This window comes from Argiope bruennichi, chromosome 9 (genome assembly GCF_947563725.1).
Source record: "Argiope bruennichi chromosome 9, qqArgBrue1.1, whole genome shotgun sequence".
In the NCBI taxonomy this organism is placed as follows: Eukaryota; Metazoa; Arthropoda; class Arachnida; order Araneae; family Araneidae; genus Argiope; species Argiope bruennichi.
The window spans coordinates 103,205,162-103,221,015 of NC_079159.1; the positions used below are offsets into that span (position 1 = coordinate 103,205,162).

At 27.8% G+C, this 15,854-nt stretch overlaps 1 protein-coding gene across 2 annotated transcripts in view; it reads left to right on the forward strand.

Moving 5' to 3' along the window:
- The first annotated feature begins 1,086 nt into the window (after positions 1-1,086).
- The window catches only part of LOC129984515 (sodium/potassium-transporting ATPase subunit alpha-like), a 95,206-nt gene continuing 80,438 nt past the window's right edge, over positions 1,087-15,854 (forward strand). For both annotated transcript variants that reach the window (XM_056094409.1, XM_056094408.1), the window contains exon 1: positions 1,087-1,225. In XM_056094409.1, coding sequence (XP_055950384.1) covers positions 1,196-1,225 — 30 coding nt within the window. In that variant the 5' untranslated portion in view covers positions 1,087-1,195. The remainder of the gene's footprint in view (positions 1,226-15,854) is intronic.

Sequence of the window (15,854 nt, forward strand, 5' to 3'; positions counted from 1 at the left end):
ATATTTATAACAATGTATCATAAAATAAACACCAAAGCATGGAAAATAACTAAAATAAAAAAGCATACTCCTTATTAAAAGTACTTTTTCCAAATAATTTTTTTTCTCATTTATTCGTTTGATACTCTTCGCTTTTTAAAACTCTTTATAACCAGTCCAAGATCCCGCTTGAAAAGTAGAAGTGATTCGTTTTAAAATTTGAAAGTCTATAGCATTTAATTTTTTAAAAAAATAATCTGCGGAAGTATTTTCTTACTTAAGTTTCATTAACCGTATTTTACAGAAATCCTATTTTAATAAATTCAGTTAATAAGTATGATGACTTGTTCGAATTTAATCGTTATATGTTTATATAGTAGTTTATATTATTAGTGGCAATGTTAAAGAGAGTAGATATCTCTGTTTAATCGATGCTGTCCTTATTTCTAACTTGAGATATCCAAAGAAACAGGCGTCCCGGAATGAAATGGTGTTAATGAAAAAAAATCAATCGTCTGGCTTAACGAAAACTAAAACAACTTTTATTTCGAGAATAAGTAATGCAAGAAATTTCTTTTGTTATTAATAATTTAGTCCGTAATTATACACTAAAAACGCGATTTTAACCTTATTTTAAGAAGCGTTCTCTTCTGTAGGTTAATGACACATTCATAGAAAACTTTTTTTCGTACTTTTAGGCCTCACTGAACTATCTGTTCGAAGAGCACGCCTCTCAAACTTAAGCGGGAGAAAACCAGAAAACTTGAAGAACTGCGCATGTCTGCTGCTTGCCTGATATTTGGGAAATTCAAAGGCCTAGTTTTTGAATTTGAAATAAATTAAACTATGAATACAAATACGATGAGAATTAGCTCTTAGGTCTAAATTGAGAAATATGAAAGGTATCATGAGTCAGGATACGAAAAAAAAAGATCACAATTGGAATAAACTATTATCATGATTTTAGAAACGGAATTTTCAGAATTATTTGCTACAAAAAAAATCAGTTTCCGAATTAGAATAATCCGTTGCATTTCATCCAATATTTTCTCTGTCGAAACCCTAAAAACAGCAACCCTTTTCCTCGCCAAGAACGATGAGAGTGGCGCGCCAATCCACCCGGCCTCTCTGACGTCAGAGCGACGCGAAGGACCCGTATATAGGGAGTAGTGACGCCTGACGTCAGTCGCCTCAGTGCGGTACATGTAATGGGAAAATGGCCTCGCAAGATAAGGACGATGAACAGGTCTGTGAAAAAAATTATTTTTTATTACCGGGTATTTATCCATTTTTAAAAGCAAACATGGATTATTTTATTCTGTAGTGTGATTATTTTACGGAGAATATTGCGAAAAAACATTGCATTTAATTTACAATGCAATTTTAATGTGTGGCAGCGGGCCCCCCAAAAGTTGCATCTTCGAAACGGCAAGTAGACTTTTAAATCGCGGTGGGTTGGGCGGGTGTATCGAAACCGTTTCGTACCCTTTTCCCACTAGTTTCTGTGAGTTAAAGGAGAATAAGTTTCGTTTTCATAACTTTCGGAGTAATAAAAATAGAGTGGAAAAACGAACTGCATTTTTATTATTTCTTTTTACATCGAGCAAGTAATTAATCTTATGAGAATATTTAATTTATCCCGAATTGTGCTGCAGTATCGTTCGAAGTTATTATTTAGAAGTTAAAAAATATTAAAAAATCTCATATAAAAAATATATTAGAGCTTATTGCTCAAGTCTTTTTTCTTACTAATTGTGTGCGCTTAGTGTTATTGATTATATTGATTCTTAACGGTTTTTAAAGCATGTATCTTCGTTTTAAATGAAATACTAGCTTTTCTTCTTTTTTTCTTTCCCCTCTTTAATAATGCGAGTGAGTGTGTTTTAAACGCTATTCTTTTTCCATAAATATTTTAAGAGATTTGCTTTGCATTATAAATTAAGTTTTTAGAGTTCGATACCAAAAAGTGGATATTATTTTTCCTGAAATTTGCATATCATTCGTATAATTTGTTATTATTTTAATTTTCGAAATCTCAGACTATGGTAGTACCATAACCCATTTTAATTTATATTACACTGCAGATTATAATTTTATAAAAAGGTATTGATGACGCACAAACAGCGTTTTAATTTATGTGTGGTACTTTTTAACTTCTTTTCAAAAAAAAAAAATTAAAAATTAAGATTTGTGGTTAAAATTCTGCGCCGATTTGTTGGTATTAGATTGATTTTTCCCTAGAAATACAGAGAGATTCGATTAGCTATAGGAAATGTATATCTATATGTTTATTAAATCCAAATGGTGGATTTAGAAGCATTTTAAAAAGTTTTGCCTTAAAAATATTCAAAACATTGAAATAATGTAGAATTATTTAATTGTAGTTCAGAGAATTAGAGTTACGTAAAATATCAAATGTTTTTATTTTACTTGTTTCATTGTTATTAAAATTGTAGATAGCACTGAATAAAAAAAAAAAGGGGCGTAGCATTTTTTTTTTGTGTGTGCGTGTGTGTGTAGGTATTTGAATTATCTACTGTCTTTCCTTATAAGTTGTCTATTTTATTCAAATCTTTTCTATCCTAAATTTTGATTATTTCAAAACGTTCACTCTGTCTGAAATAATCTAATTTTTATACGCTATATTATTAGTTAAAATGTATCAGGAAATAAAATACGATGGAAATAAAATTTTAATTAAAATTTATTAAAAATTTGATAATAGGCGTAAGGATCTTAAATATATAATAGAGATGTAAATTTAAAAATAGTAATTTATTATATTTTTATATCAATTTTAACTGAAGAGAAGTATGTGATATATCATTTTAAAAATTAGTTAAATGAAAAGTTTATATGCTATTCAGAAAATGTCATTGCATAGAATTTTTACTTTTTTATGGTCAAATGTATAATTTTAAACGAAGAATAGATTATAATTTTTCTTAAAATAAAGTTTTAAAATTAATTTTAGCTTGTTGAAAATATTGTAAAAGTGATTTAAAATATTACAAATATTTCAATTTTTACATTATTATATGTTTTAAACCCATTAATTAATCAAAACACGAGCACTTTATTTTCCATAATGTTTTTAGTTTAACATTTATTTTCATTTTCCTGAATTCCTAAATTTCATTTAAAAGAAGAGCTTTAAAAAAATGTGAAGCATACTGTGAAGTTTACGAAAGAATGAAAATCTTTTATATTGCTCATATTTTTTATTGATCTTTTGGAAAGAAAAAATAAGTAAATAAAAGGTCGGAAACATAAAGTTGTCGCATATGCAGGGAATTCTAATGCATGCCGGGAAATATTAAATACTGCGAGATAATTGCTGCTGTTTCCGTTTTTGCTCACTTCAAAAATATTTAAAATATTTTTTTAACTTTTTTTTTTAAGAAATGTTTTTGCATCTGATCATTGAATGAAGTAACAAAATTTTTTTGGTGAATAAAAGTGTGAAATGTATAATAGTCAAAATGTATATTGTTCCAAATTGTTTATTTAACTTTTAATTTCCATTACAGTAATTTGCTTTTAAGTGCTGGAATGCATTGTACTTATTTTCACTTTGTTGGGTCAAGGAAAAATAGGTTTGAAAACAATTTAAACACACACACACACAGAGCAGAATATATATATATATATATATATTTGGATTTTTTTTTTTTTTTTTTTTTTTTTTTGTTAGTGCTTTTGAAGTGTTTTCTGTCTCTCTTGGCGCTGTTTCAGTTTAGAACATTCTTATGGAAGGTTGCACATTTAACAGTACCACATTTTGTTGTTCTCAGGATGTTTAACGTTTAAAACATTTTATTTTACGGTCCTAAATCCGTCTTAGCATTGTAAAATAAAACGCCAGTTAATTGAAATGTTTATTTATTTTTCTGTTAGTGAGGTTAAAGAGTGAATCTTAGAATAAAAAGTTCCTGAAGCTAGTTCTTTTTAAAAGTTTCATACCGGATATTTGCTCTCCTTAAAATGTTTTGAAATTAAGCTTGATTTTTTTTATATTGATTGTCGAATGGTATAAAAACTAACATTAAATTCTAAGAAATGTGTTTTGAAACCAAGGAAAATAATAACATTTATTGATAATTTTTATATATGTTTTGAAGCTTTTTAAATACCTATTTATATCAAAAAAATTTCCATTAATGAATTTTATAAAGAAATTTTGCATACTTGAATCGGAAAAATTCTCCGAATGAAACTAATTCATATAACGACGTTGTTCAGAATTAAAATTCTTTTCATGTGTTACCGTTTCATTTTAACGTTAGAATTATTTTTGTTTGAATTATTGTAATATACATAAAATCTTTGCCAAGGCATATTTATTGAAGTAAAAAAGAAATTAAATGAAAAAAATAGTAATAGAATAGTTCAAAACCGTGAAGTTGTCCAACAAATAAGTAAGTACCTATAAATTTCGTAATTTCAAAATAATCTGCGTTCAATTTTCTAAATAATAACAATTGGATGAAAAAGTGCACAAAATGAAATTGGTAATCATTAAAAAGGTAAATTTAAAAAAACTAAACTAATTAAATTTAAAGGTAAATTTTTAAAAAATTAAAATGGTGTAAATTTTTCTCGGAATAATTTCCTCTGAATTTTCTGTGGTGAAACGGTAAAATAATGATTAATTTCTCACAGCTTGAAGCCATACTGTAGTCAAACATTATTCATTGTTTTATTTGCTTGTAAGACCTTCACTTTTTTTTTCATTCGTTTGAGCGATGGACTTAAGTCTCACTACTTTGAAACAAATGAAAGCATCGTTAAAAGATATGTCCTGATAAGATTAAAAAAAAAGTTAGCGATGGAGTAATTTAAAGATGATTTTACTGTATTCAATTAAAAAAGTTAAAAGATATATTGTTCAGAAATGAAATTGATATCATTTAAATAGTAACATTTTGAATGTTCAAATGGTCTAAAAATATTTCGTCTGAAATAATTCCCCTGAAGTTACTGTGATGAAAAGACGGAATTTCATTTAATTAATTGAATATTTAATTAATTTTTGAATTTTGAAAAGTTTATCGAATTCTTTATTTTGTCTTAAATAATTAGTTAGCAAAATGTGGTTGATTTCGAAACCTTTTCTATTTAGGAAGAGATATGGAACATACATACAGTGGCTCAAAAAATTGAGAGTACACCTTATTTTTACTTGATAAATCTGCCTTTCAATATAAATAACACATAACCGAGATGAGCAAACATGTTTTTATTTTTACCCATAACAAATGGTTTAATTTAGAGTAAAAATGAAGAAAAATCAACGAAAAACTTCTAAATTGAAAAATTTCAGAAGCATTTAAAATAATCATACTCAGATTTTAGCCTCAAAAAATTGAGAGTACACCAATGAAATTTTTGCAATATCTCGCATAGAAAAAAATGTCACTTTTAAGTTGCATGTCTTTTGGCTCCTATAATGGCCTCTAAACGTCATGGTACCGATTCGACCCATTTTTGGTGGTATCTGAAGATATTTTACCCCATTCTTCTGGCAACACTTGTTTTAATTGGGTTTTGTTTCTAATTTTGTTTTTTTGAATCACTTTTTCGAGTATGGCCCACGAATATTCAATGACATTGATGTCAAGGTATTGTGGTGGTGAGTGTAACTGCTGATTACAATGAGAAAGACACCACATTTTGACGTTAGGAGCATTCTGTTTGGGGTCGTTGTCCTACTGGAAAATGAAATTCCCATCTAACCCCAAAATTTTAGCACTTTTCTTTAGATTGCTGCTAAGTATCTCCAAGTAAACTATATAATTTATAATGCCATCTATAAGAATTAAATTTCCTACGCCGGATAAAGCCTTGCAACCTGAATTCATGACTTAGTCACCACCATATTTAACTGTAGGACGGAATTTTTTTGGATCCAAAGCAGTATTAGGCTTTCTCAATACAGTACGATGGCTGTCACTGCCAAAAATGTTCAGTTTTCTTTCATTACTAAACATAACTTTCTCTCAAAAGTGATTGGTCTTCAATTAATTAGTTTTTGCAAACTTTAAATGCTTTATCTGGATTTGCAAGCTGATGAACGGTTTCTCTCTAACAATGCGACTTTTATATCCAGCTTGTCTAATGGCATTTCGCACAGTTTCAGCACTTACACTTTTGCCTATGATTTGAGAAGTTTCTGCAGCAAGTTATAAGAACCATATGGTAGCAGTAATCTAAAGGAAAGTGTTATAAATTTGGGTTTAGACGGACATTCCCTTTCCCAGCAGGACAACGACCCAAATAGAATGCACGTAAAGTCAAAATATGGTGCCTTTTTCATTATAAACAGCAGTTACACACACTACCACAGTACCCCGACATCAGTGCCATTGAATTTTCGTGGGATATACTCGAAGCAGTGGTCCAAAAACAAAAAATTAGAAACAAAACCCATTTAAAACAAGTGGTGCAAGAAGAATGTGGTAAAATATCTTCAGATACCACCAAAAATGGGTCGAATCGGTACTACGACGTTTAGAGGCCATTATAAGAGCCAAAAGACATGCAACTTAATAGTGACATTTTGTTTCTATGCGAGATATTGCAAAAATTCCATTGGTGTACTCTCAATTTTTTGAGACTAAAATCTGAGTATGTTTATTTAAAAGGCTTCTGAAAATTTTCAGTTTAGAAGTTTTTCGTTGATTTTTCTTTATTTTTACTCTAAATTAAACCATTTCTTATGGGTAAAAATAAAAACATGTTTTCTCATTTCGGTTATGTGTTATTTATATTGAAAGTCAGATTTATCATGTAAACGTAAGATGTACTCTCAATTTTTTGAGCCATGCATGTTCATGCATAACCTCGTTTACCTTTATTTATATTAAGTTGATGGTAGAAAAGTATTTATAATAATATTACTGATTGTGAAAACAGAAAAGAAACATAGCCTTGAACGCACTACTGGTTAAGGCTCCTTCACGTTAATGGTTGCCCTTATATCGATTGAATTTTTTATATTTTTAATGTATCATTTATCTTTCATTCGTTTTTTAACGTGGATATAATAATCTCCATACTAGGAATTATAAAAGACAGCCTTACTTTATAAATAGCGTCAACAATTATGAAATATGCAGAGTTCCGTTTTTTTTATGTCTTGATTGTTTTTTCTTATCATTTTCAGAAGTGAAAATGAATAAGTAAATGAATGAAAATCTGTACTTGGACTTTATTAAAAAACATTTGCCACATAATGATTGCTGAGCTGAAATGGATTGATTAAGCTGTATGCTAATTGACTCGATTTAGGTTGAGCTTTTTTGCTGTGCTATTTTTCCGATCATGACAGAAAAGCGCGACAGATCGTTAGATATCGCTATATTAGTTAATGTAACATCATGATTTAATTAATATGCATATAGAACGAAATAAATATTGCATCATCAAATCGTTATTACTTCATTCTTTTCTTTCATATGTTTAGGGAATTTTTCTAATTATTACTTCAAATAAAATACATTTGTAGTATTAGGTTAAATATTGCTAAAGTTGTGAAGAAATTACATGGAATTCTTGTAATTTTTTTCTTGTGTTTATTTCTAGTTACTGTTTTTTTAACATAAAAAATAAGTTATAAAATACAAATAAACAAAAATTTTGTTACGTTTTTTAGGAATGATATATGTGACTCATATATTATAATAAATTTATTTCTGGGGAGAATTTTAACAGTTTTCAAAAGAATCGCAAATTTCATGTGCTGAGTTATTAAGTTTTCTGCAAAGAAAATTTATATATTTTACTCATAATAAACATGATATATATCTTTGATGAATATATTGTGCATGTAAATTACCGAAGAAAAAGTCATTAGTTTAAAGGTCATTAATGGGAATAAAATGTCATTAATGGATTTCATCTAAATCACCCATGTAGTCAGCACAACTAAATTTTAATTATTCATTGTTTAAAAGTGAAAGATTTCAATTAATCGTTTCCAACAAAATTATAAGCTAAATCCAAAAATTAGAAAATATATATAAAATTTGTAACTTACAAAGAATTTTAAAATGTTATGAACAATTTGTTATGTTTTATTTTATGTATTTATATATTAAAGAAAGTATATCCCCCCTCCCCTCCAAGTTGAACGACCACGAATTGATTATATGTAAGCATATTTACGATACTTTTTAGAAATATTTTAACATTCAGCAAGGTTTCTTGAAATGTGAGTCTTTAGATTCTTTAGAAAAGAAATACTTCTTCGTGGCTTACAAGATATTATTAAAATTTTTAAATAAATATTTTGAATTGATTTCAATTTCGTCTTCGCTATTTAATACTTCTCTACTTATTTCTATTCCAATGTCGACATCATAACAAAATGTTTCTGATAGAAATATAGTTGCTAAAACTTTTCCTGCTTAAAAAGAAGACGCTAATAAAACATGTTTTGAAAGGCCTGATTTGTACTGACATCAATAAACTTTTTTAATTTATAATTTTAAAAAGAAATTTAACAATCAACTTTTTTAAATTTATCGTTTTACATTAAAATAAGCATGAGGAACTAGAGACATTCTTTTAAACCTTTAAATAGAATAATATATTAATATAAAGTTTGTTATTCGTAGTCGGAAAAAATATATTAATTTAACTGAAAGATTTTATTTTTACATTCGCTTAGATTTTATTCTTCTTATTTCAAGATTTTATTCTTTTACTTTATGTATATTATTCATGTAGACTAACATCAATTAATGAATTCGTTTATTTATTCCTGTCAACCATGCATATTAGACTAATTATCGTGGTATTATTTACAGATCTAACTAATTTGTTTGGCATGCTTCGCAGCCAATGAGAATCAATTTCAGGGTTAAAACAAACGTATTTAATTTGCTTAGAAACTGGCAAACTTCGACGAATTCTAGCTATCAGGTGTCAGCGTAGGTGGCAGAACACTTGGCCTTTGGGTTGTTGACCCAGCTGTTGGTTCCTAGCTCTGTGCCATTTGCACGTGACGACGCTTTATTCTATTTCATTATTAAGAATTTCCCTTAAAACAAAAAATGTTCTGAATAATCATCTCACGAAGCTCGAATTATTGGTTTAATTTTGCTGTCTGATAGTTTGATTAGTAACCAAATATTGCTTGTAAGTTGTAATGACATAACCCTCATTTAAGGACAAGGGAAAACGTAACTTTTAAAAGTGTGCATGGCATTTAATTAGATTCGCTTTAGTAGTTTTCAACAACCCACATGCCAGTTACGAAAGATTAGTTTATAGTTCAAAGTAACAAATGCTCTAATTCTAATGACTTTTGCAGTGTTTTTCTTGAACAGTAGAGCAGAACTGGAATTTACAAATTCTTATAAAAATGACGAATACTCTGCAAAAATGACGTTATTCTGCAAAAAATTATCTAAAATGTGGACAATCTGGATTTTAAAGTAGAAAAACTATATATAAAACAATTTTCATTGATTGGAACATTTTGACATTTTGGTGGACTCTTTCAATAAATCTATTCTTAAATCGCCGTTCATCACTCAGAATTTTTGTCTGAAAAATGTCATTAAAATATTAAAATATTTTATTTAAAAAATAAGCGAGTTTTGAAGCTGAAGTAATTTTTAATGTTTACTTTTCTTTTTGTTTTTCTATTACTCTTAAAAAAGTTACAAAGAGGGGATTCTGTACTAAAGCAAATCAGAAAGAAATTCTAAATTGCCGAAGAAAATTTATTCCAGATTAAAGGAAAGTTCAGTTGTAGCAGTATAAAATTCAGTTGGATACATTTTTTTAAAAAAATATGTATTATTTATAAAGTGTTATAGAAAAAATATCAACATTTTTAAGTATAGACCGATGGAATTTCGCGGTGTTATTTGAAAATTACGATACTATTATGTCCTAAGTCGGCAAAAAAAAAAAAAAAAAAAAAAAATGCTGGAGTTTCTACAGAATGATGAACCCACAAAGAAATTTTTCTACTATTTGTCTACAAAGTTAGATGTATCATTACTCAGGGGCTCCCAAACTATTAAATTTTGCAATCCACTTTTTAGGAAGTAGAATCTGTAACAACCCATTTTAATATTCGGTGCATTGATTTTTTTTTTTTTTTTTTTTTTTTTTTGACGAACGGAATTTGTTTATACGGAAAAAGGTTTTATGGACCAAATAGGAATTTTGTTAAGAAAAAAAAATATTTATTAATTAAATATAATAACACAAATGATGATGAAGTTTTTCAAAATTAAGGTTTACTGAATTGAACTTTCACCGTGAAAAGGAGTTTCTAATTAGGTTTTTTCGTCTTAATTTAAAATCATATGTAATTGGAAAAGTCTAGAAAAGAAACATGAAATTAATTAATAAAAAAAATTAAGTTGGACAATTTTTACTGGTAGAAGAAAGTAAAATGAATTGTTAATTATAAATTAAATTTAATTAATTTATAATTTAATCTCCGCTTTTTACTTTTCTCCTAATGTTGCTAAAAATTTGTTCTCGCAACAAAATTGCTTCCATAGGCAGATTAAATTCTTTCTACTTTCCTCAAATTTACATTTTAATTCGATTTAAATTCAGATTAACTGTGATGTGGAAGGTGCAATTTCTTTACTTTAAATATCTCATTTAAAATCTTTAATATTTAGAAAAGTTTTAATTCTATTGCCTCAAAGAAACAATATAAATTTTGTATTTAAATTTGATTTTACACTATAAAGATATTTAAACACTTAAATGCCGAGCTTAATAAGACAAGTAATTGGCAATAACTGTTTTCTCACTACATATTTGAACGTTATTTTTTTTCCCCGCTCTTTTTCTGTTCAGCGTTGTACATAGCGCTCTAACACTCTCTTGAATGGTTTTCCGTCACGGATGGATTGTTGTGACCTCATGTTTTTTTTTTTTTTTTGACATACTTTTTAATAATACATTGGGAAATACATTTCTCCTTTGTTTATTCATTTCTTTTTGTAAATATCCGCGCCAAATTTGGGTTATTTTTTTGTTTTGCTTTTCAACAGAAAATGTTGGAGTATTTAGAACAAATTCTTCAAAGCTTATTCTTTTATTTTCATATGCATACGAACAAACTTAGATTTGAAAACTTATAGAAACTCAGAACATTAATCTTAATGTTATGTCATATCTGTTTAAATCAGCGGAAATTGTACACATAATACATATTTTTTAGAAAAGTTAGTTAAACTCTTTTTTTTTTTTTTTTATGGGCGTAAATTATGAGGTACACTATTTAAAGTTTCTATTTTCAGATGGGTTGCTTTTATTTTGTTTGGTGCTGTATCCGTAATTATTAATTCTTCGTTTTTTGCGCTGTTGTATTAACTAGACACAAATGAAAGGAACGAACTAAAATAATATTACCTGCCTGACTATGGAATGTTGAGATCTAGTTGAATACTTCCAAGTTTTTTAATAAAAAATAATAAAGAAAAAATAACAAATTAATAGCAAATAATAAATAACAAAAAATAATAAAAATAAAAAATAAATATAAAAAATCTGCTACACAAATTACAATTTGAGGCAGTTTTTTTTATATATGCTGTATCGTTCATTTTATCCAATTTTGACAATTAAAAGAAAAAATATATACATAACTGCGTAGTAATTTTATCGGGAGATCTCTAATTAATATTTTGTGTGTATTTCTATCTACGAATATAAACAAAAGTGTAAAGTTACTTTATAACATTAAAGAATGTTGCTAAGCAAACTTTCATAAACATACACTAGCTATTCTAACCCCATCTCAATCTCCGTGTTGCCTTATATGAAATATTTATCAAAATAATAAAATTATGTAATAAAATAATAATAATTTAACAAAAAATTAAAATAAAAGAATTTAACAAAAGAATTAAATAATAATAACAACATGACAATTATAACTTTAACAATAAAAACATTGCAGAATAAACTGTTATACACTTCTACTGAATTTATTTGTTGATTAAAATTATTAGTCGCAAGGTTATAAGTCGATTATTTTGTTAATTTATTATGATAATTGAGAAAACAATTTTTTCCTTACACTGAAATAGTTGTCTGAAAATTCTTCGAGAAGGAAATTCCTTCGAATTCTTTTCGAAATTCCATGTTATTTACCGATCCGCCTCTTGAATAGCGTTACTACCATTCCATCGTTCAATTTACGAAATCGATATCCGTAGGCCTTGGTTGCCAGATTTGCCTCTTCCTCTTATTTTCGATTTCTTTATAACTCCATACTATATTTGAACGTGGGAGAAATCTGTTCGGAAATGGATGAAGAGGAGGAAATCTGATTACATAATAAATAAGTTTTATACGATATATGTTGCGTTTTCATACCTTTGAGCTTTTTAGTATAAAACTCATAACACAAACTGTTTAGAAAAATTATTTAATCATATTCCATCCTTTGTCAGTATACCTTTCACCTGATTTTTTTTTTCTGACTACTGTTTGATTAACACATTAATTTTTTCCTTCTTTTCTAAGAAAAGAAATTCGCTAGTATGTTAAAAAAAAACAAAACAGGTACACTATTAATATTCTCATAATACAAACTTTGAGAACATAGTTATTTTTACAATGCTTTGCAGATGATACTGTAACTCACAAAGTTTCAAAATTAATTTTTGCATTGTAGCAGATTGAAGTTGGTCCAGCTTTATATTATACACAATTAGTTTCCGTTACAAAATTGAACTGCAAACCATAAAAATTGTCGTTATACTTATCATTCTTGAATACATTTTTTTAAATATATTTTATTGTTACTTATTTTCAAATTCATTAGTTGTCAGAAATTACAGCGCGTTGAACAGTACAGAAAATTAGCGACGCGCATTCTGCAAAATGATCGAAAAAGGGCGTAAATTAATACGACAATATCTTTAAACTATTACTTAGTAAGGTGTTATGATTTAATCACAGTTATGACATAATAAATGAAAAATTTCGGTACTTAAAAGTTTTTACTTAAAAGTCTTTTTTAAAGGAAAAAGTGATTTTTTGTGTGTGTGTGTCTGTGCGCGTTAAATTGTCTTTTTATGATTGATTTTTTTTCTGCATAGCATTTTGAGATTAACAAACGTTGATAATCAAGAGTTTACTGTATTAAAAATTAATCATTTTTTTTTTTTTAGAAAATTCTAATTGAGGAAAATGCACGTTCCGATTGATTTGAATAATTATTTTGACAAGGATTAAAATTTTTTATGATCCGTTACGTAATGCTCTACTACATCTGCAGACAAGTGAGGCGAAACCGAACACACATTGATTTTTAAACAATTTGTTGCCTAACAGAGTTCAATTGACCTCAATTTGTAATCCGAAACTGAGCGATTCAACTGTGTTGACAGAAAAAACATTTGTGGCGTGTCGATATTAAAAAAAAAGAAAATTAAGAAAGGATCGATTATCTGCGTACCATTGAGCGATAAGGTTTCTTGCTTGCTTTCGTTTCTCTATCTATTTTGTAACGTACCGATTTATTGATAAACGTTCAAGTGATTGAGTGAGTGATAGATGAAACAGCACTCAGTGACTGAAGGAGATCTAAGTGATGATCTTGACAAGTATTTACCAAGTGTTATCACTCAGAGGTTTTCATTTATTATCGCTTCTTGTCTTGGAATATCTCTAGTGTGAGGTTTTAAGATATTGTAATTTGGACATGTGCCGTTTATTTATTTATTTGTCTGTTCTAAATGAAATCAGGGGAATCCCAATAAATAAAAATAGAAAATTGTTTTTAAAATAAAAAAAAAATACAAAATATATATATGTATAGATAAAGAGAGAGAGTAAAGAATCTTTCATGTATCTTTTAAGACATTGAAATCAAACGACGTTTAATCGATATTTTGTTAAATAATTTTTTATTATTATAAATTTAATACTACTAACGCAGATTCATTTAAAAGTAATAATTTTTAAGTTTTAAAGATACTATTAATATACTAGCCGCCTTTGGCGACCAGCCGGTTCGCCAATCTTAATGTTCGTTAAAATTTTAATAATTAAATATTTTATGCAATTCCAACTTTAATAGATTCTTCAGCAAAATATTTTAAAACTTCAAATTTTGATAGTCATATAATTCACTCATAATATTATAAAGGAATTCAGTCATAACGTGATATGTATCTCTCTAATTTTCTGTTACCCCTCGTAGAATTTATGCTTTAAGTTAAAGTGTAAAGGATTAATCTGCAATTAATATAATAATATTTTTTTACTGAAACAAAGCATTTTTTTTTAATAATGTGATTACTGATAATAGAGTCACTGAGCGTTTAAACTTTATGGGCACTAAAGAATATTTTTCTTAATTTATGTAATATCTCAAGAATTTGTCAACAACATTTTCTCAGATTCATCATGAACGGATCGATTCATTAACAATGTTTCATTTTAAATGCATCAAACACTAAGAAAATAAAATGAATCGTTTAAAATAATCGGTCGAAAACAGGTTTAAAAAAACTACTTAAAAAACTATGTACTTAAAACTATAAGCATATATAAAAATATATATATAACTAACATAAATACAATTTAATTACAAAAGCATGCAACTAACCTAAAAATAATTTAAATCATTGAAAACAGGTTAAAAAAAAACTACTTAAAAAACGATGTACTTAAAACTATAAGCATATACAAAAAATATATAACTAACAAATACAATTTACTTACAAAAGCATACAACTAACCTAAAAGTAATTTAAATCGTCCGTTGATAATGGTTGCCATGCCAACAATCAGAACACAGTGCGCATGCGTGAATTTTCTTCGCCTTTTACGGTAACGCAAATGCGTGAATTTTTCTACGCCAGTTGGGGTAACGCTATGCAGATTATACATTTTTAATTTCCTTTATTCTGTGTTATTTTAATTCAAAAGTACTTCAGAATGAATCTGAAACATGGATTAATTAACAATGTTTAATTTTAAATGCATAGAACATTAAGAAAATAAACAGAATCGTTTGAAATAATCCGCCGTAAAATGTTAACCCTAGCCTTATTACTGTTGGGAGAAAAAAAAACTAAAGCCTTACTCATTTGGCGGAAAAGTTGGCGGTGGGAAAAATGGAAGATTTTTTTGGCGGGAAAGTTAGTTTTTAATTAATAATTAAAATTTCAAAAAAGGGACCCTAGGTGCACATTCCCGACCTCTAAGGTATACATGTACCAAATTTGGTAGCTTTATGTCAAATGACCTGGCCTGTAGAGCGCCAACACACACACACACACACACACACACACACACACACACATTGAGCTTTATTATAAGTATAGATAACAGATTGAAATTGGAAATAGTTTTTAAATGTTAAAAATAAAAGTGAAAACAATGAAACTCATATTCTATATTTAGAATGCAAATTACACATTTCTTATTTTATACAACTTGTGTTTATATAAGCGTTAATCCAATATTTAGCTTTTGTCAAGACTTCGTTTTTCGAGGCATAGCTGGTGCACGAAGCAGCTTACCCAAGTAGATAGGTAAAAAGCAAGAAAAACAGAGAGTGAAAAAGTATTTTGAGTTTATATAAATACAAAAAAGGATTTGCCTACTCTGTGTTTTGATTACATTTGAAAATAATGTCCTGCACAACTCAGAAATTACGTTGAAGCCGCAATGCGGGTGATTAGGAAATTATTTTTTTAAATGCAGATTAATCCATAAAACGAAATTCAAAACCGGAAAAATAAAGTGAAACATCGGTTCTCTTATGACGTCTAATTTTGAGTGTAAATTTGTATGTGTTTTGTATAAATATGTTTTAATTTGGGATTCTTCATTTCTTTTAGACGGAATGATCGCTAATTTTTAACGTCGTTGGT